This window comes from Lygodium microphyllum, chromosome 8 (assembly GCF_053477565.2).
Source record: "Lygodium microphyllum isolate KBCC chromosome 8, Lygodium_microphyllum_v1.1.10, whole genome shotgun sequence".
NCBI classification, from domain to species: Eukaryota; Viridiplantae; Streptophyta; class Polypodiopsida; order Schizaeales; family Lygodiaceae; genus Lygodium; species Lygodium microphyllum.
Window position 1 is genome coordinate 61,391,616 of NC_141142.1, and position 25,206 is coordinate 61,416,821.

At 41.1% G+C, this 25,206-nt stretch overlaps 1 protein-coding gene and 1 long non-coding RNA gene across 8 annotated transcripts in view; one reads left to right on the forward strand and one right to left on the reverse strand.

Moving 5' to 3' along the window:
- Nucleotides 1–25,206, forward strand: part of LOC148032369 (uncharacterized) — a 76,502-nt gene that overhangs the window by 10,069 nt on the left and 41,227 nt on the right. The window lies entirely within an intron of this gene.
- Nucleotides 1–25,206, reverse strand: part of LOC148032370 (uncharacterized) — a 117,427-nt gene that overhangs the window by 6,617 nt on the left and 85,604 nt on the right. For 4 of the 5 annotated variants that reach the window (XM_087683016.1, XM_087683017.1, XM_087683018.1 and 1 more), the window contains exon 4: nucleotides 3,167–3,341. The exons of the other annotated variant lie outside the window; for it this stretch is intronic. In XM_087683016.1, the coding sequence (XP_087539142.1) occupies nucleotides 3,167–3,341 (175 nt within the window). The remainder of the gene's footprint in view (nucleotides 1–3,166; nucleotides 3,342–25,206) is intronic. 5 annotated transcript variants of the gene reach the window in all.

Here is a 25,206-nt window from a genome sequence, read left to right on the forward strand (position 1 = left end):
AAATCTGAAATTTATTACAGCAAGTATATATGTATGGACTGACATGGATTTTTCATGCTGAAACACTCTGAAATGATGTACTTTCACTAGTACTTGGTGAGCAATAGGTTTGGTTTCACTTTCCTCGCCATTTTTTCTCGATTTTGGTGATTTTTTGGTCATTTTCTGCAATAAACAACAAGCAGTTTTGAATTGTCTACAGTCTTCCAGCGTGCATAATGGCGAGTTCGTCCACTGATTATGCTATTTTCAACATCACTAAGCTTGATGGTACGAATTACTCTTATTGGAAGAGCCAGATTTGACAGGTGTTGGTGCAGAAATCGCAGATCAAACCTTTAAGGTTAAGTGGACATCCGCCTGCAACTATGCCAGATGAGAAATGGCTTGAGCTTGATGAGTTATGCAAGTCCACCATTGTATTGTCTCTCACAGAACAGGTTTACTATAATGTATTTGAGGAAGAACAGAGTGCATAGCAATTGTGGGATAAAATCAAGAATCTCTATGACAAGAAAAGTCCAGCGAGTTAAATGTATTGGCTGAAACAGCTTATGGATCTGCGCATGAAGGAGAATGTGACTATGTTTGCTCACTTGAGCCAGTTCCATGCTATACTCAAGAACTTGACTTCGCAGGACATCACTTTTACAGAGGATGTCACTCCTCTTTTCTTGCTTGGTACTCTTAATGAGTCATGGGATGTATTCCGCACTGTATTATGTGTCTCTACTGCTACCTTGAAATTATCTGATGTTGAGAGTGCTCTTCTACAAGAAGAGGTTAACCGTAAGAATTTGGATGCCTCTCGTGTGTCGCATGCTATGATAGTTAGAGGCAAGAATGATGGATATGGAAAGCATGGCAGTGGCAGTGGCCGTGGACGGGATTCTCAAAAATCTCGGTCCAAGTCTCGTGGAAAGTCACGTAGCAAATCCCGTGGCAGGAATGCAGATGTTATTTGTCACTATTGTGGGAAAAAGGACCATATTAGGCCACAATGCCATGAATTGCGCAATGAAAGGCGCAAAGATAAGGGGAAGTCATGATGATAGCACGTTGATAAGGGCAAAAGCCTCAGTACCATAGGAGATCATCCGGGCAGAATTAGGTGCTGTACCCATGGTAGTTGAGGCATTATTTCAAGCAATTACTTTTGATATTTTTAAACTTAGTTTTTTTCCAACTTTTTCAGTTTTCATACTTCTCATTCCAATATACCATGTAAACTTACACATTAATTTCTCTCTTCTTATTTGAGGAGGGATGATTATACCAGTTGTATTGGTTATGGTCTCATAGGCCACTTTGGCATTTTAGAGACATTAATAGATCTTTCTTTTTTTCTTTCTTTCTTTCTCAAGCACACACAAGCAAGCAAGAAGGAGAGAAGTAGGGAAGAAGAAGAGTCCACTTTAGCCACACACCAAAGAATGAGCCTTTCATTCACTTTTTGAGTTTATATACAAAACCCTAAATCCTTTAGGCACCCATCCCCTTTTTTACATGACTGGCCATTGTGGCAAGGTCCTCTTTTTCCATTCCCTTCTAGTTGCCTTTCTCTTTACCTATGCCCATCTACCTTTTACAATTTGCACTGGAGGGAGCTTGGCGCTCTTTTACAAAAGTTTTAGAGGCCCCTTGCATTTAAAAATGTTTTTTTAATTTGACTTAGCTTTTGAGGGCGCCCTTGCGCTTTTGGCCGTTTCCCTTCCTGCTTCTTCCTTTGTGTCCGCATTTAGAGTTTTCTTGGACTTCTTTTTCTCCATCTCGAATTGGGGTTAACAGTGCCCACAAGATCTCATGTGGTACATGTATCTTTTGTACTATATGTGATGAGACACCAATTCATCTCTTCATCTTCCTACTGGGGATGTGCTATGTGCCCACAAGATCTCATGTGGTACATGTATCTTTTGTACTATATGTGATGAGATACTGATTCATCTCTTCATCTTCTGCCTCCTAGCGAGACAGATTTGGAGCTTTGTCTCCCATATGTGGACCTCAGTGACTTGACAACAGAACGCCCTTCCATTCTTGCGTCGTGACAAGATGCCTTCTTCATCCACTTGCAACCCGATCATGCCTACCTCTTCCATTTTCTTAGATAGACAGCTCTCTAGCATATTTGCCACACCCGTAATGCCTTCATTTTTTATTCGGCCTCCCGTATTTGTGGGCATGTGGCCCATGTTAGAGGATTACTGTTTTGGCAAATCTCTTCTATGGTTTCAATGGACATGGTTCTCCTTGATGTGGCTGCTCCTTGGCTGGATATTGTTTGCTCTACTCCTATTGTGCCACTGGCATGATGTTCGTGTGCTACACTGCTAGGCTTTGATAGTCTTTTGGCTTGACTTGTGCATTGTTAGGATTTTATGGTTGGCTAGAAGGCCTGATGGATATATCTTTACTTGTTTAATTTAAGCTTCTTAACAGAAAAAAAAGAACCTAATTTTAAGCAAGGCAAGGACAAAGTGGAGGGTGCAAGACCCCAACACTCAATTATGCACTTGGAAGTACAGGATGAAACAGGTATGGACCTTTACCTCCTCATTGAAGCTAAACTTGCTGGTGTGGAAGGTGATTGACAAGAAGCTAGGAACAAAAGATAGATTATCCAAATTATGAAGATTGCTAAATGGTGCCTAATGTACTATAGATGCAAAGAAATAACTACCCATGTGCTGTGGCACTGCCCAACTGCCCAAGCACTGTGGACCAGGATAAAGAACTGGGTTTTCAAGGCTGGTCTAAAGGCCAATATAAACCTCAAAGTTGACTTGTTTGGTCATAAAGGAGCATTAGATGAGTCTCAAAAACTTTGGGATATTGTTAGAGCCATAGTAATCAGGGCTCTATGCAGGAATAGGAACAGAGTGGCTATCGGAAAGAAAGTTAGAATGCAGACTGAAACGCTTTTTAGGTCTTGTGTTAAGGAGATTCTATCTGTTTTGTGTTCACTCAGGAAGAAAAGCTATGGATATAAGCTCGGTTATCTGCTTAGGAAGGTTGTAATTAACAAGTCTTCGGCTATTTCACTGTGGCATCCAAGGGATGCAGTTGTGATTATTCTCTTATGTATTAATATCAATATTTCTTGCATTAAAAAGATAGAAAGGTTTAACTGCACAACCATCTTTTGAGATCCTTTTACTCGTACCTTTGTATAGGGTCCCTATGCCTTCACGTTTGTCATTTATCCAATGTCCTATGTAGACTTCAAAAGTACCTGTGATTTCAGACCAATAAGTTTGCTTGCCTGACCCTGACCGCTTTCCAGCCTTAAACTCACCTTCGTAAGTTTCACCGTTGGCACCATAAAGTGTACCTTTTCCCTACATGACACCAAATTTGACTAAAAACCTGGTAAGGTATCAAATGCAATTTTGTGATCTTTATTGGTAAATGAGGACATCAAAGCTATTAGATATGTTTATGATGCATATATTCAAATGATTTAAGTTGTAATAATATGTAGCCACCATGAATAAAACATAAAGGTGTATGAATTTGAAAAAATCCTTACCATCACCATTTGATCATCACCTTCAAAAAAGATTCTTCACATGTTGATTACATCTGACTAAACAATGGTGATCATCACAAATGTTTCTGAAATGCTTGCATCTATACTATTTAAGTCATTTGGAAGGTCCATTGCCAATCGACATTCAATGGAGAACTCCTTTTTTAAAATTCCATCTTGACTGAGATCTGGTTTTACATCATTCACTCCCTCCAAAGTTTGGAGCAGTGGAGCAGCTTTAGGGAGGCTCTTGGCTTGGAGTCTTTTTTTAAAGGACCATGAGCACTAGATGTATCGAGTGTGCACTGCTCAAAGAGTGAGAGACTATAGATAGTTGCATCAACCTTGATCAAGGGATAAAAATCATGTGTAAAAGCTTCACAATGGTTTTTCATGTGGGCCTTCTTAGACCTTTTAAAGGAGAGGTATGTATAATGTGAGGATGTACTTGATAGGTGCAATTGGAAATGGAAGAGCTTGATGAAGGTCTTGTACTAAAGAAGGTATTGGCATATAGAAAAAGAAAAGCTGTGGAAAACTTGCTCTTTCATTTTCAGAGGAGACTCTCTTAACCACTTCTTTGAAGGGGCAAAACATAGGTGGCAAAAACTCTCAAGATGGAAAGGCAACCTAAAACAAGGGTGACACCTCTTCCTTAGACAAAACCAAAGAAACTAAACCCCTTTAGCAGCAACTCCCTAAAAAGAATAGGTTTTGCACATTGCTAGTGTTTGGACCATATATAGACGAGGAGTGTTGTACTAAGGCCTAAGGCCTTCCAGCCAAGAAACCACAGCAGCCCATGATTGCATCCACCAATGGCACTCCCCTGGCCAATTGAGTGGGGCTATGCCTCTAGCTACTACACGAACTGCTTCCTTTTGGTACATAGCAACCTTGGTGGCATGCCAGTGGACATGTAGCATATGGGCAGCCCCCTCCTCCCCTACCTTGAAGGTTTCCTAAGATTGGGTGAGTCATCTATTTAACCCACTCCATTAGATTTCTCACCACTATTCCAAGGTCTCCTACACCCCCTCTTAGGACCACTTCCCCACCTCGATGTGTTTCATTGGCAAAGACCTATTGATGGCCATGCATGATTATGGCCCCGTAATTAGGCTAGCACTCTTAGGGTACTCTAGGCTAGTCTAGCTTTTTCTCAACACTTTTAGTTCTTTGGGCTACTTTGCTTTAGAATTATCATTTCTTTCTCTTTCGCTACACTCACAAATTCGCACATCCACACATTTTCTTACTTCTTTCCTTCATTCATTTTATCTTTGCTTTTGTTTTGTTTGGCATTGAAGTATCTCACTATCAAACTTTGGTTTGTAGATTCTAATCTCTTTTGCAATGTTTTGTATTTCAATTTAGGATTGGGTTGCTCATCGTTTCTTTGTGGTTTTATCTTCATTGGAGACTTGCTCTTCTACCAACATAGAGGCTTCTCCTCCCAAGGTAGATCTCACAACATCTCTTGATGCGAACATAGCAGCTGCTTCTCCCTAGCTCCTCATCTTTGTAAAAGGGCGCTTGGGCAAGTGAACAATTTTCCCATCAGAGACATTGTCCAAGTGGCACCTTGTAGCATGTGCATTCTCATCATGTAGCCTTTATCTATGCATCTCATTGTGCAAAGTACTCCTGAGAAAATCCTAAGTTGTTTCCGCTAGCCATTCTATTACTATTGTACCTCCCTACCTCCTTTACCATTTCCTTCATTAACAACACCTAGATGGGTGGTTGGAACAATTTTCTTTTGTGATGTTGGATTTGATCATTTCTTAATTTTCCCCTATGGGTCTAGTTACTCTCCACAAAAAGGAAGTTCAAAGTGGTTTAACATTGTCTTTGAAAGTCCTAGTAGGCCACTAGGCAGCTAACAAGCACCCTTTGTCCAATGCCTTGGCCTCTCTGCAATGGCCCTTTTGACTCCCAACATCCTACATTACTATTTCAGTTGTCGTCCAATTGTCCTTTGATGTTGTGTCTAGCTGCACTCCTCTTTGGGTATTACGTTGCTGCATTCATTGATTCTAACCCCAAAGACTGTTACATTTTGGTTTCCAGCTTGTTATCCTTCCACTTTCAGCATCATCTCAGCTCCAACTCGTGGTAACAACCCTCTAGATCCGTCTTTAGTAGATGTCACTCTCTTACTACTTCCATTGCTCTGCCTTTGACAATCATGTATACTCTTTCATTCATTTACACCATTCATTCATTCACTTCAGAGTTCTTTATTCTCTGTTTGTATTCTTGTCTAAGTTATTGTGTTTTGGTCGTGTTTATACATTTTGGGTTTTTCTCTATGCAAACCCTAGTATCACTTCACATGAGTCTCTAAATATGACCCAAGCTACTACCCCCCAAGTCACTATCATAGTCCAAGTTGTACCATGGAAGATACTAGTAGTGGGAAGCACTCACACCAGCAAGGAGATGAGTTGCCAGCCAGCTTGGGAAGAGTAGACGGTCGGGCGACCTGACTTGCCCCCAAACACAACTTGATGAAGTGGAGACAAAGCAACTGGCAGCAGTGAAGAACCATCCACGAACTGCAATGTTCTCCTTGGTAGAGTGTGAACAGTAGCGGAGAGACTGAGAGAAGAGAGGAATGACACATGATTGAGAGAATGCGTGTCAGTGAAGCACTCACACCAGCAAGGAGATGAGTTGCCAGCCAGCTTGGGAAGAGTAGACGGTTGGGCGACCTGACTTACCCCCAAACACGACCTGATGAAGTGGAGACAAAGCAACTGGCAGTAGTGAAGAACCATCCACGAACTGTAATGTCCTCCTTGGAAGAGTGTGAACAGTAGCAGAGAGGCTGAGAGAAGAGTGGAATGACAGATGATTGAGAGAATGTGTCAGTGAATGTGTGAGAGTCTATGCCCTATTTATAGACACTGGATAGTCTCCAATGACACCCTAGAATGTGGGCGCCCATCCCTTTTTGGGGCTCGAAGAGTGAAACCAAAAGAAATTAAAGAAAAGAAATGAAGTTAATGAATGGGTTTCCCAACAACTATACCCACAGGGGAACTAAAGGGATGATAAAATCTCGAACATCACAAAATAGAAGACTATCCCAATGACGTGTCCAGGGTGTCTGTGGAAATGGTGGAGATGTATGGAGGTATAGTGGTGAGAGATCCGCTGGTGGAAATAGCTCAAGTTTCACTCAGGGGTTCTCTGCACAATGAGATGCATAGATGAATGCCACATGATGAGAATTTGCATATAGCAAGCTGCCACTTGGAGAGTGTTCCTCATGGGAAATTTGCTTACTTGTCAAAGCACCCTTTTAAAAAAATGATGATCATGCATGGAAAGAATGGTACAACAAAGAAGGGAGGTTGATGTTGAAGACAATACCAAAACCTGTAAATACCAATGAAAGGGTAGAAAATCTCTTTCAATCATGGATGTCAGTGCTAAAGAGGAGGAGGATCTGATGTTAGTCTTTGTGTGACACCAAGAACCATGATGAAGGATGAAGTTTATGATGGAGGTAGACCTAATATCCCTCAACTAGAAGAGCCAAAGAAGAATCATCCATCTAGGTATGTGGAACATGCCCGTACTCGATCTTGGAAGAGAACCCTTGTGTTGACTAAGTGGCATAGGCAAGCTTGAATTTCAACCTTGGGAGACATCTCTAGTGCTAGTCAAAGCATCATGATAGTAGTCCACCATGAAAATGGATGAAGAAGGAAGACATGACACTCCCCAACTCGAAGAGTAGGGGAAGAGTCAGCCAACCAAGGCACTCAAGATGTGTGCATACTCAATCTTAGGAGATGGATCCCATGCCAACCAAGTGTTGTAGACACAGCCACCAAAGATGGATTTCAAGATAAAGGAAAAGGATACCTGATCTCGGGAGAGAAGATACTATCTTTGTCCCCATGTTGGTGATGGCAATGCTCACCAAGGCAAGAACTAAACAAACCTTCAGTCCAATTAGGACAACTAAAGACCTATAATATTAGTCTTGAATTGAAATACAAATCCCAACATAACAAAAGTAGAAAGACACTTGCATGCTAGATGGTTCATATTGAGATGCTTTGGATACTTTGCTAAGTGAAAAAGAAATCTTAGAATGCTACAGAATTAAATGAAAAAAGTAAGTGTGTAATAGAAGACTTGAAAAAGTATAGCTAAGCCTAAAGGAAATGGAATCTAACTAGCCTATGGTTCCTAAGGAGGACCTACGACTCCTTTAAAACTAGCCTAGTGGGAGGTAATGACCAAACTAGTCAAAGATGCCATAAGGCACTAAGGGGAAGATCCAAGATCTACCACCCAATGCCATTGATGAGATGGATACAAGGGGGTGGAGAAACTCCTTGGAGTGGTACTACCATTGCCGAAAGGGGTTGAGATTGGTTTGGAAATGGGGATTGGAATTAAATTTGGTGTAGATAAAATACCCTTAGCTATGATGGCAAAAGATTCAAAACCCATTCTTTTTAGACAAGTAATGCCACAAGGGCCTTGTGATGATTGGACTTTATCACTCTTATTCCTTCAAAGAAGAAGACTGAACTTTGGCATCGACAGTATTTAAGATCAATTTGGGAGGGTGGGATGGTTGTAAGTGTGTAGGTGATTCCTTTCCACTCCCTAAGTCCTTCAATGGAGGAGATGGCTCATCAGCACAAGAAGAGGATTCATGCATTTGAGCGATTGAGGGGATGGTATAGTGTGCAGGAGAGGGATTCCCCATACAACAGGACTAGAGGATAGAGAGTGACGCACTTGTGGATATGGAGGATGTGCATAATGCATAGATGGCATTCCTAGTAACAAAGCTTTGAGTGTCTAGTGATGTCCTAAAACCTAAATGTACATCAAAGACAACCTGAGGTAAGATAGGATAACCTATGGTAGGTCTAAAATAGGGGTCTAGATTAAATTTAGAGACATCTAAATGCGTAGGTGAAAGTGGGAGGGAAGGACCGGAAATCTAAAGGTGAAGGCGAAGCACCAAACTCAAATTCAAATGAAAGAGAAGATAAAGAATTACCTTGTGAAATATCTTTGATCATAGAGTTTTCTTTTATTCCATACTAATATTGAACCAGATCTCCTAGGTGACTTAAAGTCAGTCTTTGCATAACTGAAGGAGTAGTATAGACCTAATCAAGCTCATACAAAAATGGATTGTATGAACCTATCATTGGCCTTGATTGTGAAGAATTTGAACTCTTGAGTGGATAGTCTTTCCTCCACTGAGAGGGGATCAGTCTCATCAGTGAAGTGCTCCAAATGAGATGTACCTTGTGAAGGAATATGAGACAAAAGAAGAGTAGGGCCTCTGTGCATGATCCCTAGAAGAAAGGTTAATAGATGGAGTGTTGTTCTCCAAATCAAGATCAATGTCTCAAGAGAGCCTCCATTGCAAGAGTAGCTTGAGAAAACATCATGGATTCCAAAGATGGAGTGGATTTAGCCATCATGAATTAGCACATGACATATAGTGTAATCAAGAACAAACCAAGCAATCCATGATAGCCTCAAGTAACCCTTTAGAGGAGCATTGACTCTAATACCATGTGGAGGTACACTAGGGTTTGCAGAGGGGTAATTTGTAAAAAAGGGATAAGGGGAGTGGTTGGGCAGCCTCAAACTAGCCTTCCTTCTCGGATAGGGTGGTAAATAACCTGATTTAACACTAATTACAACAAATATAAAATTCACGTAAACTAAAAATATACACTTTACCACTTTCATCTTGGACATTGGACACATTGTTGACCCCAAAACTAGTGCCTGTTGTGATATTTCTTTATCTTTATTGCAAACGGAAGGAGTACAACTGAGATCCTCTAATCTTCTCCACTAATCAAAGTACCTCTTGGTGTTAAATTTGACCAACAAGCCACCGATCCAATTTGCCCCTTCGTTTGCTTGCGGATTGGCCTTGACCTTGCTCCTTGAAAGACAAATTCAGCCCCAAATCTGATATTGGTTGGTTAGCCTCTTGAATCTCCTTGAAATTCCTCAATTTCAGTTGCTTGAATTCAAGTCCTAGGCTCTCAATTCTAAGCATGCATCCTGAGGCAGTTGTCAAAACTCTAATTTCTGCTATGAATTAGGGTTTACAATAGATATTGACTAAAATCTCTTCCTCTGATAGCTCAAACTACTGGAAAATGTTAAGATAATTTGAGACATGGTTGGGGGATGAGAGAGGATGCTGTAGAGAGAGAAATTTCAGAGTTTCATTGCGAGAAATGATGAAAAATTTCTACTGCCCTACTCAAACAACCATGGGAGTTGTTACCTAAAGCTTAGGACCACTAGAGTGGCTGATTCTCCCTTCTATATGTTGTTATCTGCACCAAAAGGACCTTGGGCTACTCTCACTTGCTTCTAGAGGGCTCCAAATTGCTCTCACTTGTTGTAGGACTGGTCCATGGTGGTTGCAAATCACACCAGCAGCATCTCCTTGCTCTCTAATAGCTTGTTCTCTCACAATGGTTTGAATAGACTCCACCAGCCTCCAAAAAACGTTTTCCCCAATTACATGGCAAGTTTTGCTAAGTGATAGCCTTCTAATCCCATTTTTCAGCACTATCCAGCTTTTTAAATTAATTTTAGCACAATACCTTTAGTTTGAGCACAATACATTTTTCAGCACTATCCAGCTTTTTAAATTACAATACCTTGGATGCATGTTGAATACATTTGAGAATACCACACATTGGTTGCTGCATACAATAAGGAGTTGTGTCGTACATCCCCATATACGGTCCTTGACCCACCATAGCATGCAAACTAGCACCACCGCCAAAAGTATCATGGCTACCACATCATTGCGTTTATACCTTGCTGTCCAAAAAGCATTGGATTGGCACTTCCAAGTTGGCCTTGCATGTGCATCAATTGCCCCACTGACATCATTTGCTTCTGCTCACTACCCACATTGAATCTCTTGAAGACAATTTCCTCTTCTTGTCTTTACTACTCTCCTTTAAGGGATTCAAAAAGTGTATGAACTGAGGATAATTTGCCAATTACACAAATAATTTAGTTGCTGTCATCAACTAGTCTTTAAAATGGTCATCAAATTCCTCTTGCTCTTGTTGGTCAACACCTTTTGAAGGCCTAGAAGGACCCACATTTTGTTCTAAACCAACATTATCAACTTGTTGTCCATGTTGTGCGCCTTGTCCAAGACTAGGCATTGCATTTTTCCCAACATTGTGAATTTTCAGATCAAGAGGCATCATCCTTACTTGATCCCATATCATTATCTGAAGATATTCTTGCTGTAATGCTCAGCTAAATACAATTTCAACATTAGAACAAAGATTCTAACCTTCAATTAAGTGCCTCAGGCCCACCAATTCAAGGGAATTGTATCGCGATGATGGAACCATGCAACCATCCTTTCTTCTCGGATAGGGTGGTAAATAACATGATTTAACACTAATTATAGCAAACATAAAATTCATGTAAACAGAAAATGCACACTTACTACTTTAATCTTGGACATTGGACATCCTCTTGGCCCCAAAACAATGTCCCTTGTCAAAAGATAACGTACCAGCGAGACAGTAGGGTTTATGGGGAGGAACACGGAGTGAACTAGAAGAGAAGAGAAGAGAGAAGAAATTCTGATGAATGGAATGATGAAGTTTTGAATCATGAAGTGAATGTGATTCAAGGAAAATGGGTGCCATAGCACAAGGAAGATGATGAAGACAGTCACGAACCATGAACCACAATGTTCTCCTGAAGGGGTGTGAGGGTAGTGGAGAGGCTGGAGAGAAGAGGTGACATAATGAATGAGTCAGCCATGAAGAATGAGTGATAGAGGTAGCCTATAAATAGACAAGAGACTATCTAGGGTGGCGCCCAGAGGGAGGGCGCCGGTTGTCTAGGGTTGTGCCCCACTGTCAGCACCCAGCCCCTTTTTGGGGCTGTCCACTGTGAAATCAGAAACACAAAGCACAACCCTAAATGCAAAACGCAAAACACAGAACGTAAAACTACGGGTAAAGGGTTTCTCAACACCCCCTCTCACGCCCAAAAAAAGGGGAACAAGAGAAGAGTGAGGTAGAGATGGAATGCTACATGCTGAAAAATGCTCATGTAACAAGTGCCACTTGGACAATGTCCCTCGTGGGAAAATTGTTCACTTGCCCTAGCGCCCTAGTACAAAGATGATGAAAACATGCAATGCATAGGAGGAATGCCAGACTTTGTGTAGTGCCGAGAACCATAAGGATATGCCCGTACTCAATCTCGTGAGTTGGCTTCATGTTGACCAAGGGACGATGAAGATCTACCTTGTAATCTGAGAATACCACTTGAAAGGAGACCTTTGAAGATAGTCAGGAGATTGGATGAGATGTAGAACTCGAAACTCAACCTTGGGAGAGAAGCCACTAGCTCCACGACTCCGTGTTGGAAGGAATACGAAAGCCTAGCCACCAAGTCGTTTCTGCTGAAGACCCAAGGGCCCTGATCTAGGTAGTTCCTCTAGATCCTGGGTATGAGTAGAGGAAATGATTGCTCAAAGGAGAGTCACTCTTCGAAAGTGAAAGGTGGTGGTGTGTGAAGAACTTTGTGGCACATAGGGTCCCTCTCTGAATCGGAAAAAGTAGAAGTAGGAGCTCCCTCTGAAGCTGAAGAAGAACTGGAAGTCCCCCTCTGAGGAGCGAAGTAAGAAAATCCCCCTCTAAATCCCAGTTAGAGAGAAAGGAAATCCAACCACTCATGGCTCACGGACCGCGAAGCATCTGATGGCGAAGGAAGCGCCACCGATTGTACTAAAGAAGGTATCTGGGGCTCGGAAGAAGCAGCCGGAAAGCACCCAGAAGAACCTAAGTGGAAGAGGGTGGGAAAGGAGGCTTAGGATGAGCCAAGGGTGGGAAACAGTCGCGGGCTCTCAAGAGAGTAGATTGTGGAGATTGCAATGTCCACCTCAAGGGGTGGGAGGGCAATGGAAGGGCTAGAAGTGAGCTGCCAGCTGTAGGGAGGAGATGCCAGTTGCAAACGAGCTTGCAGCAGACCAAGAGGAGCTGCCAGCAGACAGGGAGGGGCTGCCAACAATCAGGGATGAGCTGCCAACAATTAGGGAGGAGCCACCAGCTGTCAAAGGTAGGGTAGACTGTTGGTCAGAGAGAGAGAAGGTTGCTGCCAGATGTTTCTTGGCTGAAACGCAGGCTACAAAAGGCAGGGGGAGCTGCTATCAATGGTTGCCTAGCTGAAACACAGCAGGGGGTAGGTGCTGGAATACTGCCAAGTGCAGCAGAAGAACTCCAAGCAGTAAATGCAGCAAAGGGGAGGTGGAGGCGGCAACAACAACCCTGAATGTAGGCTGGAAAATAGCAAACGCAGGAGGGAGCAGCCGCCCTAGGAACCTTCTAGCCTTCACTCCACCAATAGATGGCTTTTTGGGGACACAATTTCCATCCTTAGACTTTTGAAGATCTGGTTCAATAATAACATTACCATCGTGTAAACCAATTGCAGATAAGAATTTTTCAATCTTTGTTATAGCATCTGTTCTACCTGATAATGACTTCAGCTTCCATGCAAACCCTATATAAAGATGAACAAGGTTTTCAATTTTCCTAATTTTGCTGTTGAATAACACTGGGTATATTAGTGAGATTAAAAAAAACTTTAAGTACTTCATGGTCCTCCTTTGGTTCTTCAAATGCTACAAGCCACCATCTTTCATTCTCTAATTGCACACTGAAGTATAAAGGATGGTTTTCACGGATGTTGAGATTCAATGCTCGATTCATAAGTGTTATACTCACACGTTCAAGTTTTTGCCCCTTAATAATCTCTCTCACATTAAGTTTGAGAACAAACTTAAGCTTGCCTCTATATTTTTCCAAAGACATATTTGATGTAGCGGAAGAAGAAGAGAAGTGGATGCACACCGGTCTTTGCCTTCACTGGAGTGGAGGATCTTTGCCACTGTTTAGCAGATCCAGCTCTGATACCATGTCAAAAGATGACGTACCAGTGAGACAATAGGTTTTGCATGGAGGAACACAGAGTGAACTCGGCAAACATGGAGAAGAGAAAAGAAGAGAGAAGAAACTCTGATGAATGATATGACGAAGTTCTGAATCATGGAGTGAATCTGATACAAGGGAACAAGGGTGCCATAGCACAAGGAAGATGATGAAGACAACCACGAACCACGAACCACGAACTACGAACCACGAACCGCAATGTCCTCTTGAAGGGGTATGAGGGAAGTGGAGAGACTAGAGAGAAGAGGTGATAGACTGAATGAATTAGCCCTGAAGAATGAGTGATAGAGGTAGCCTATAAATAGGCAAGAGACTGTCTAGGGTGGCGCCCGGAGGGAGGGCGCCGGCTATCTAGGATGGTGCCCCACTATGGGCTCCCAACCCCTTTTTGGGGCTATCCACTGTGAAACCCTAAACGCAAAACACAACCTCAAACGCAAAATGCAGAACGCAAAACTACAGGTGAAGGGTTTCTCAACATCCCTTGTGGTATTTCTTTATCTTATATTGCAAACGGAAGGAGTACAACTAAGATTCTCTGATCTCCTTCGTCAATCCAAGTACCTCTTGATGTCAAAACTGACTAGCAAGCCTCTAAACCAAATTGCCCTTTGGTTTGTTTGGGGATTGGCTTTTACCTTGCTCCTTGAAAGACAAATTTAGTCCCAAATCTGACATTGACTAGGCCCTTAATTCTGAGCATGCATCCCAAGGCGGTATTCAAAACCCTAATTTCTGCTGTAAATTAGGGTTTACATTAGAGATTAATTGAAATCTCTTTCTTTGATGGATCAAACTATTGGAAAATGCTGAGATAACTTCAGACATGGTTGGGGGATGAGAGAGAATGCTGCAGAGAGAGAAATTTTAGAGTTTCATCGCGAGAAATGATGAAAAATTGCTACTGCCCTACTCAAACAACCATGGAAGTTGTCACCTAAAGCTTAGGGCCACTAGAAAGGCTATTGCTCTCTTCTGTATGTTGTCACTTGAACCAAAATGACATTGGGCTACTGTCACTTGCTCCTAGGGAGCTCCAAATTGCTGTCACATACTGTAGGACTGGTCCATGGTGGTTGCAAATTACATCAGCAGCATCTCTCTGCTCTCTAATAGTCTGTTCTCTCACAATGGTTGGAATAGATTCCATCAACCCCTAAAAACGTTTTTTTCACTTGCATGGGCAAGTTTTGCTAAGTGATAGTCTTCTAATCCTATTTTTCAACATTATCTAGCTTTTTAAATTATGTTAATGCTCAAAAAATCAATTTCATCAACCAATAATTAAACAGGCTGGGCCATTTTTTCTTCTAAGTATCGTTGAAGCAGTTATTAGCCCTTAGACCAACATTAATGAATTAATTAATGCCTAGTCTCTAATGTCACCACTGACATTAGTAGCCAATAAATTGGTCTAGGCCAAAATCTGATACTAGATGCCACCTAGAATCTATCAAGCATAAGTTATTGCAACTTCTAGCTTTTACACCCACTGCATCCTCTAGGTCCTTGGCTTGTTACCATGAAATAATTGCCATGTGTATTTTACTTGGATCCACTACTAGGTCCCCAAGTTATGAGAGGGATAGAGAGACAATATGGCAAAGCAGAAAAAAGGTGAGTACAGACAAGATGGGTAGATACTTGATGGCTCTTTTGTTTCTTATGGTTCCATACATAGCACCTCAAAGGATCTAACACTGTGGAATTTGCCCCTTCAGATTGACCATCTGTTTGTGGATGGAAGGATGATGAGAATTTCAGCATGGTGCCCATATTCTCAGACAACTCCTTCCAAAATGAACTAGTCATCCAAGGATCTCCATCACTGAGGATCAACACTGGCATACCATGGTACTTAAATATGGTACTTAAATATATGCTGCAAAAATAAATGTGCCATATGATCAACTTTTATCTTCTTCCTCAGCAGAATGAAATGGGCCTATTTGCTGAACATGCAAATGATAGTCCATATCCCATCATTTCTTATGGGTTTCCTAGGAAGCTTAAAAATAAAATTATAGCAATGCTTTGCTAAGAAGTAGATGACTCTTATAAGCCACAACTCAGTCATCTTGCATTAAAATAGCCCCAATGTTGTTTCCACATGCATCACACTAAACTACAAATAACTTCCTTAGATCAGGCAACACAAGCACAATATCTGAAGTCATTTTCTTTTAACTTGTCAAATGCTGAAATTTCCATTGTTATCCATCTAAATGATACATTCTTTTTTCACAAAGCATACAATGGAGATGTAATTTCAGCAAAATTGTGTAATTTCAGCATAGACCCAAAAAACTGCGGATCTCATGTATATTCCTCAAAGGCGGCCATGAATGTATTACCTCAACCTTTATATGAATAATGTCAGTCGACACAATGTGCCCCAAAAAGTAGATTTCATGAAAAAATAATTCACTTTTCTTGTCATTAATGACTAGTCTATGCTTATGTAGCTCATTGAATACAATGTTCAAATGCTTTCTCTGCTTTGTCTCATTCTTTGAGTAGTCAATCATGTCATTAAAGAAAATGCCTACAAATTCTCTATGTGGTCTAAAGATGTGATCCATCATCCGGTTAAAAGTGGCAAGAGCATTTATAAGTCCGAAACGCATGAAAGAAACTTATACAACCCAAAAGATAACTTGAAAGTTGTCTTAGACACATCTTGCGATTTAATGCGTATGCTAAAAGGTGATTTTTCATTACTCTAGAAATGCCAGAGCAACTCATATAACAAGAATAGTTTTCCCTTTTAACTTTACATCCAAAGTATGGGTCTTGCCCTTATGTTGAATAATGATTACTTTAGTATGTGAATTTATCACTGCATGCATACGATGGCACCATGGCATACCAAGCAAGATATGGCAACCCTCAAGTGGAGCAATAAAGAACTCTTCGCTGTCCACATATCCCTGAATGTGCAAACGAAGCTTTCCAATGAGCAGTATCGCAGGCTCTACATGGCCCTTGCATGTAATGCCAACTTCTCCCATGGGTTCCATCTCATCCTCTCTAACCAAGATGAGCCACCATGCATGTAGAGATAAAGTTTGCTCGTGCTTCATTAATCAAAGAAGATCACAGCGTGTTGATCTTTGATTTTGTCCCATGCTCTATATAACTTAGTAGCATGATCATTGGGCTGATCACTAACAACATCAACTGACGTTTTGGGCTTTTTATTTTTGGGATCTCCTTGTTTTTTTTATTTTCTAGATTGTTGCCTATTAAGACAGTCCTTAGCTATGTGACCCTCCTATTCATAAAGAAAACATTTATTTGTAGTCATTAATTCTCTACGTTGTGGAAGTGATTTCCAATCCTTTCTTTGTTATTTTGATCTTTTTTCAGGTTGATTTTCAGATCTACCCCTTTTCTCAACCTTTGACAACTTTTTATTCGGTTTCTCTCTACGCTCTTAATGCAAGATAGAGCACTCTCAACATGGGTACAATTCAGGCAAATGTTTGCATCGAATTGGTTGACTAGTACATTTGAGGTGGACATCATGATAGCTTTAGAATAAGCTAGATGCAAAGGAATGCAAGAAATTAGAGCAATATAATAAGAAGTTTTGGGATACTTTGTTGCTAGTGAATTCTTATTGTCTAGTTTCTCTTCATGAGTAATTGGAAAAGTATGTATGTGGGATGTCTAAAGAAACTAGGGATTTTTGCAGTAAATCCACTGTGTCTAGTATGTCTTAGCTCATAGAGACCACTGCTATAACTAATGCATTGTTGCATTTAAAAGACTTCCAAAGATGAAGTTCCCCCCTAAATAGGCTACATTAAATTGCCAAATGAAAGTCAAATCTTTCAGCCTATCTTATGCATCATTGAAGGACTCAAACTTCACTCTTTTTCCACCCTTATCATAGTCTTTTGTTGTCCCTTTGGGAGTCAAGTTGTCATACGCTAACTACTGCAAAAAGGGTGCATTTGCTATATTTGCATTATGACCAAGAACAAAAGAAGCATTTGCATGATCAACACTCATTCCTTGAGTCCCATAAGCATTCAGGGGTGTAGATACAATACCAAACATGCCACTTTGTGTCCTAGGCATCAAACCAACGCTGCAATACATAGGGTTATGCATATACTAGCCATATCCAAATATATTGGGCCTTGCACACCATGTATAGGTTGCTGCATACCATAAAGAGTTATGCCATACATTCTCGTATGCGGTCCCTAACCAACCATTGCATGAAAAATAGTGCTACCACCAAAGTATCATGGCTACCTGATCATTGCATGCATGCTCGGTTGTCCAAAATCCATTGGATTGGCACTTCCATACTGGCCTTGCATTTGCACTCCTTGCTTCATAGGTACCAATTGTTTTTTTTCATTAACATCATCGGAAGATTCATAAAAAGACTTTGGCATTTTTTTTCGGTACATCATGCTATCTTGAAGGTGTAAAAGATGATTTCTTTTTCTTGCCCTTACTATCCTTCATTGGAGCATTCAAAAAGTGAGCGAGCTGAGGATCCTTTGCCAACTAGCGAAGAGATTTGCTATTGTCTGTCAAAAGATGACGTACTAGCAAGATAGTAGGGTTTGCGGGGAGGAACACGGAGGGAACTCGGAAAACATGGAGAACAGAAGAGAAAAGAGAAGAAACTCAGATAAATGGAATGATGAAGTTCTGAATCATGGAGTGAATGTGATACAAGGGAACAAGGGTGCCGTAGCACAAGGAAGATGATGAAGACAACCACGAACCACGAACCGCAATGTCCTCCTGAAGGGATGTAAGGGTAGTGGAGAGGCTGAAGAGGAGGTGATGGACTAAATGAATCAGCCGTGAGGAATGAATGAGAGAGTTGTCTATAAATAGGCATAGTTTGTCTAGGATGGTGTCCCTTTTTGGGGCTGCAAACCCTAAACGCAAAACGCAAAAACGCAAACTGCAGGTGAAGAGTGAAGGGTTTCTCAACACCCCCTCTCATGCCCAAAAAGGGGAACAAGAGAAGAGTGAGGTTGAGATGCAATGCTACATGCTGAAGAATGCTCATACAGCAGGTGCCACTTGGACAATGTCCCTCGTGGAAAATTTGTTCACTTGCCCAAGCGCCCTAGTATAAAGATGATGAAAATATGCAATGTATAAGAGGAATGTCAGACTTTGTGTGGTGGCGAGAACCATAAGGATATGCCCGTACTTGATCTCGGGAGGCGGCTCCATGCTGACCAAGTGACCAACGCAAGAAGAGAAGAGGAGGAAGAAGATATAGAGGATCCCTAAGATCCAAGATTTCCACCGAAAAGGGAACTTGCAGTAAAGAACATTAGACAGAGTGAACTGGAAAACCCGAAACACAACCTCGCGAGAGAAGCCACTAGCTCCGTGCATCCATGTTGAAAGGAATACAAAGGCCTCGTCACCAAGTCGTGGCTAAACCTCTGAGGTTCCAATCTAGGTGGTACCTGAAGATCCTGGGTATAAGTAGAAGAGATGACTGGTCGAAGACAGCCACCCCAAGAAAGTAGAGGATGGGTGAAGAACTTCATGTGGAGTAGGCTCCCCCTATGAGGCGGGAGGTGGAGGGGTCCTTGCTGAAGTCAAAGAAGAAGTAGATGCCCCCTCTGAGAGCAAAGAAATAACATCTCCCTCTGAAGTAGATAGGGAATCCAAAAACTCATGGATCACGGACTCTGAAATGTCTAATGGCGAAGAAAGTGTCACCGGTCGGGCGAAGAAGGTATCTAGGGTGCCAAAGAGCTCCCAGAGGTAGCTTCTCGAACCTGAGTAGACGAGGGTGGGGAAGAGTGGGGCTCAAAATGAGCAAGAGGTAGGCAACAGTCGTTGTCTCTCAGTGGAGTAGACTGTTAAGAAGACTGCTATGGTTTGCACTGAGGACACACAGAGTGTACGACCACGATAGAAACACAAAAGACAGAGACACAGACATAAAGGGCAAAACTCAAACCCTAAACGCAAAACTCAAAACTCAAATACAAAAACTCACACACAAATAGAAGAAGGGAGAGAGAACACAACTCTTAAGTGAATGAATGTTGTAAATGAATGTAAGAGTATACAGTGTGCTCAAGGGCAGAGCAATGTCGGAGTGTGACGTCCATCGAAGACAAATCCCAAGTCTGTGACTACCAGTCGGAGTGTTGAATAGTGAATGGCAGCATGCTGGTCATCAAAACATAGCAGTCTGGAGGCTGGAAACTGGTAAACGCAGCGGTGTACCACCGATCGGGGGCTAGAAACTGTGCACAGTCTTCTGTAAACAGCAAGCTGAAAGAGTGTCTGAGAGTGTCAGGGCCTGCTATGCCGCAGGCTGGCTGTCACAACTCTATAGAAACAGAATTTGTATCCTTTTTCATTAATTTGTCTATATAATGATTTATTAAATTTGTTTCCTTCTTGATCTTCTTTTGAAGTTTATTCGTCAATTTCAAATTTTGTATGGTCATGACAAGTATAAAGAAAAAGAAAAGATTAAGTTTGCAGCTTTACATTTGACCAACTTAGCCCATACTTGGTGGATGGGGTTGGAATATGATCATGTTGCCCCAAAATCATGGCGGTCCTTTGTTCACAGGATACAAAGCCAATTTCTTCCTGTTCATTTCAAAAGAGATGTAAAAATGGAATGGGATCGGCTTTGGTAAAGGAAAAATGAGTCACTTGGTGACTATACCGAGAGATTTTGGGAGCTACTTTTGAAGGTCCAACATTTCAAGAAGATTAGCAGTTCGGAAAAGCTTAGGAAGTTTCAAGGAGGTTTGCATTTTAAACTTCGTACTGCTCTTAATCATTATCATTGTTCTAGTCTCAGGGAACTCATTGACCATGCTGAGACATGGGAAATGGAGCACAATGGCAACAAATCATTCCAAAAGAATGATAAGAGGAGCGTAGCTGATGATGAGGAGTATTCAGCCCCAAATGAAGGACAAAAACAGCAGTAAAAGCAGCCATCAAATCAAAAGAAGATGAAGCCCTATGTACCTCCTAATGCTTCTCAATTTTGCTCCAATCTATACCCACAAGCAAAGCAACTTTCTGAAGAAGAAAAGCAGAGCTTCATGAAAGAAGGGGAGTGCTTTAAATGTGGACAAATAGGCCACATAGCGAAGCAATGTCCAAACAAAGGACAAAGTAAGGTTTTTGACAACAAGCCTAAGTCGCCAGTGAAAATCAATGCTATCAGTGATGTAGTTGCAAACACAACTCACACTCCAGAGATGCGCAAATTATTAAAAGCTTGGGGACAGTTGCAAGGTAAGCAAGCACTATTCTTGATAGATCTTAGGGCGAATGAAAATGTCATTTCCTTGCAATTAGCTAAAGAGCTTGGATTAAAGAATGAAGAGATGGACACTCTGGTAGAAGTTCGTCAAGCTTTAAATGCCGATGAAGGTGACACAGTGAAGACTGTGACACCCTACATTGGCAAGCTTAAGTTTCAAATTCAAGGCTACAATGACGAAGATACCTTCTGTATCGGAGACCTTGATGGTTGCGATGTGATTCTTGGCATGCCCTGGAATCATAGAGTAGATTCAACCATCTTCTCTCAGAAAAAGAAGGTAGAACTCACCAACAAAGGCAAGAAGTACGAGATCCAAGCTGGAGTTTCTGGAGACACCATACCTATGGTAAGCCATATGCAAGTCTCTAGAGCAAATTAAGGATTGTGTTCAATGTTGTTTGCTTTATGTCACTGATATAAAAGATAATATGTATGCTGAAAGCCAAGAGAGACTTTAGCTCTTGGAAAAGTATAAAGATTGTTTTTCGGAAGATCTTCCTTATCAGCTCCCCCCAGAAAGGCCAGAAGACCATCATATTGATATTATTTCGGGCAGTTCTCCTCCTAATTAGCACCATACCGTGTGAGCCGTCCTCAACAAGAAGAAATCAGAAAGCAAGTCGAGACCTACTCAACCATGGGCTAATTAGGCCAAGTAGCTCACCATTTTGTTCACCGGTTCTTCTTGTTTAAAAGAAAGATGGCACATTCAGGATGTGCATTGATTATCGAGCCCTCAACAAAATCATTGTGAAGAATCGGTTTCCTATTCCCAGAATTGACGACATTTTGGATCGTCTAGGAGGCTCAAAGGTTTTTAGCCGCATTGATCTAAAGAGTGGTTATCATCAAATTAGGGTAATACCACAAGATGTATACAAAACTGCTTTCCGCACTTCATACGGTCTTTATGAATTCTTGGTGGTTCCTTTCGGATTAACCAATACACCAGCCACCTTTAATCAAATGATGGAGCGCATCTTTAGAAAGCATCGACAATATGTTGGTACTTTCTTTGATGATATTCTTGTCTTTAGCAAGAATAAAGAGGAGCATCATCAGCACTTGGAGATTGTTCTACAATTACTTCAACAAAATCAACTCTTGGTAAATGGTAAAAAGAGTGAAATTTTCATGCATAAAATAAGTTACCTTGGGCATGTCATCTCTTCTGAAGGGATTTAGATGGATCCTGAAAAGATCAAGATAATCCAAGAATGGCCTCATCTTCATGATATACATGAGGTGCGATCGTTTCTTGGCTTATGCTCTTATTACCGTCGCTTCATCAAGCATTTTGCGCATATGGCTTCTCCACTTCATGACCTTAGAAAGAAGAAGACCTCTTTCCAATGGACGGAAAAAGAGAAGGCAGCCTTCACAAGGCTGAAAACTGCTCTTACTTCTGGACCTGTTCTTATCATTCCAGATTTGGTAAAACCATTTGTGGTGGAAGCAGATGCTTGCGGTGATTGTATTGGTGCAGTGCTAAATCAAGAAGGCCATGCCGTAGCCTTTGAAAGCTGCCGTCTAAATGATGTGGAGAAAAGGTATGACATTTATGAAAAGGAGCTCTTAGCAATGGTTCATGCTTTGAAGATATGGAAACATTATCTTTTAGGCAATGAATTCCTTATTAAAACTGATCATCAGAGCTTGAAGTATTTTAAGACTCAAAAGCATTTTCAGGAGAAACATGCAAGATGGGAAAATTTCTTGTCTATGTTTCATTTTCAAATTATGTACACTCCAGGGAAACAAAATGTAGTTGCTGATGCACTTTCTAGAGTGCCTCGCATTGCAACTATTACAGTGGCTCATCATGAAGACTTTCAAACGATGAAGAATACTTATGATGAAGATACTGATTTTGCAGCAATTTGGACAAATTTACAGTAAGCAGATTCTCATCCAGATTATTCCATCAAAGACAGTTACCTTCTCATGAACAATCGCCTTTGTGTCACTCTTCCTGTTCGACAAAAGGTGCTTAAAGAAAGCCATGAACCCCCTTATGCAGGGCATAGAGGGAGGGCAGCCACTCTAAGTGCAATTGAGCGCTACTTTTATTGGCCAACATTACGAAGAGATACACATAACTTCATTGAGGCTTGTCTAGTATGCCAAAAATCCAAGTATGATAGGCAGAAGACTCCAGGATTGTTGCAACCTCTTCCAGTGCCCAAAGATCCATGGGAATCTATCACAATGGATTTCATCTCAGGTATTCCAAGAACACCTCAAGGTCATGATATGATTTGGGTCATAATTGATCGATTCAACAAGCAATCACATTTTATTCCATGTCATAAAACATTGAAATTTGCACAAGCTGCAAGACTTTTCATTCAACATATCTTCAAATTACATGGTATGCCTTCTAAGATCATTTCAGATAGAGACTCCAAATTCACAAGTAACTTTTGGCGTGCTTTATTTGAGAATTTGGGAACCACTTTAAAGTTCTCCTCAGCTTTTTATCCTCAAACTGACGGCCAAACAGAGGTGATGAATCTCACTCTTTTGGATATGTTGAAAGCTTATGTTAGTGAACATAAGTCACAATGGGAGAAATATCTTCCATTATTGGAGTTTGCTTACAATAATGCAGTGCACTCATCCATAGGGAAAGCTCCAAATGAAATAGTACAGGATAAAGTGATTCCTCCTCCAATTATTCGCACTAAAGATAAGATTTTTGCTGCTGATGAGTTTGCTTCAAATTTAAAAATAGCAATGGATCAGTCCGAGCCACTATCAAAGTTGCCCAAGAGCAACAAAAGAAGCAAGCAAAACGAAGAAGACCTTGGCTTTTAAAAAATGTCAATATGTCTTGCTAAAGTTTGATAAAAGCAGGCTCAAACAAGGTTTCGGTCAAAATTCATCTTTTCCAAAGCTCTCCAGTAGATACTTTGGACCCTTCAAAGTGATTGAGAAAATAAATGAAGTTTCTTATCGACTTGAGCTTCCTGCTCATTGGAAAATACACAATGCTTTTCGTGTAAGTTTGCTAAAACCTTACATAGGACCAGAACCAAAGGAACCCATTACTTAAGATCCCCCAGAAGTTGAAGAAACAGAGCAACTCTTGGAACCTGAACAAATTTTGTTTCACAAGGATCGAACCACGAGAAGTGGCCTTGTGACACGAAAAATCTTACTAAAATTCAAGAATCTACCCACAATAGATGCACAGTGGGTAGATGAAAAATTCATGAAGGATTACCCAGACATTCTTCAGCCATATCAAGAAGCTTTTCAGCTGAGGACAGCTGAATAAAAGCTAGAGGGTTGTCACAACTCTATAGAAACAGAATTTGTATCCTTTTTCATTAATTTGTCTATATAATGATTTATTAAATTTGTTTCCTTTGCACTAATTAGATATAAAGAAAAGTGCATTGGAGCTGGCCACTAATGAGTGGTTACAGGTTATGGTGGACCCATGCGGTGGGTTAGAGAAAAGATAGATTACACTTCCACCTATATGGCCCGATTGGGCGCTTGTGACCAGAACTCACGCATATCAGGGTTAGACTCGCACACAGAAAGGATTGATGCCTTGAAGTGTGGGCTAGATCCGCCAGAACAGACAGTTACAATCAACAAGATGGCATGATCATGAAATGCTTGTACAAAATGCTTGTGTGGGCTGAAAGCTTGAAATGCACATTTCTTTGCATAGGAAAGTCACATGAAGATTCTCATACCGTTTTTGCAATGTACACGGAAAAAGCTTTCATATGACACCTATATTGGGGGGTTCCTAAATTTTAGGAGGTCCCTAAATTTTAGGAGCCTCGAATTAGCCTAAAAATGCTAGTCCTAAAAAATAGGGATGTCATTCTAAAAATAGTAAATTCTGTACTCTAACTGTGCTTACTAAATTTGGTTGTTTCTATTCTTGACAATATTCAGCCCAAAAAGGAAGGCCATAGAGAAGAGACAAGTGTCAAGACACTTGTCACACAAGTTTTCAAGTGTCCCACCACTTGTCACATCTCATGACATGTGGCTGGACACTTCTCTTGTGCTACTCCACTTTCCCCTTTTGTACTAGCTCTTTCCTCTCCTATAAATAAGAGCTCGTTTTTCTTCATTCAACATCACTTTTCTTTGTTGTAAACTCATGTACAGCACCCACAGATAGCTAGAAACTGGCCCCATCCATCCCCATCATCATCCCCCACTTCTCCATTATCAAATTCCTCCATATTCCCTCTTTTATCAATGCTGTTTTACAGGACAACAAGCCTGTAAATTCATTACAGTACCTCCTTCTCGAGCTCTTTCTTCCATTTTAGCAACAAGAAGCAAGCCCTATCCATGTACTGCTGATCAACAATGGAGAAAGGCTG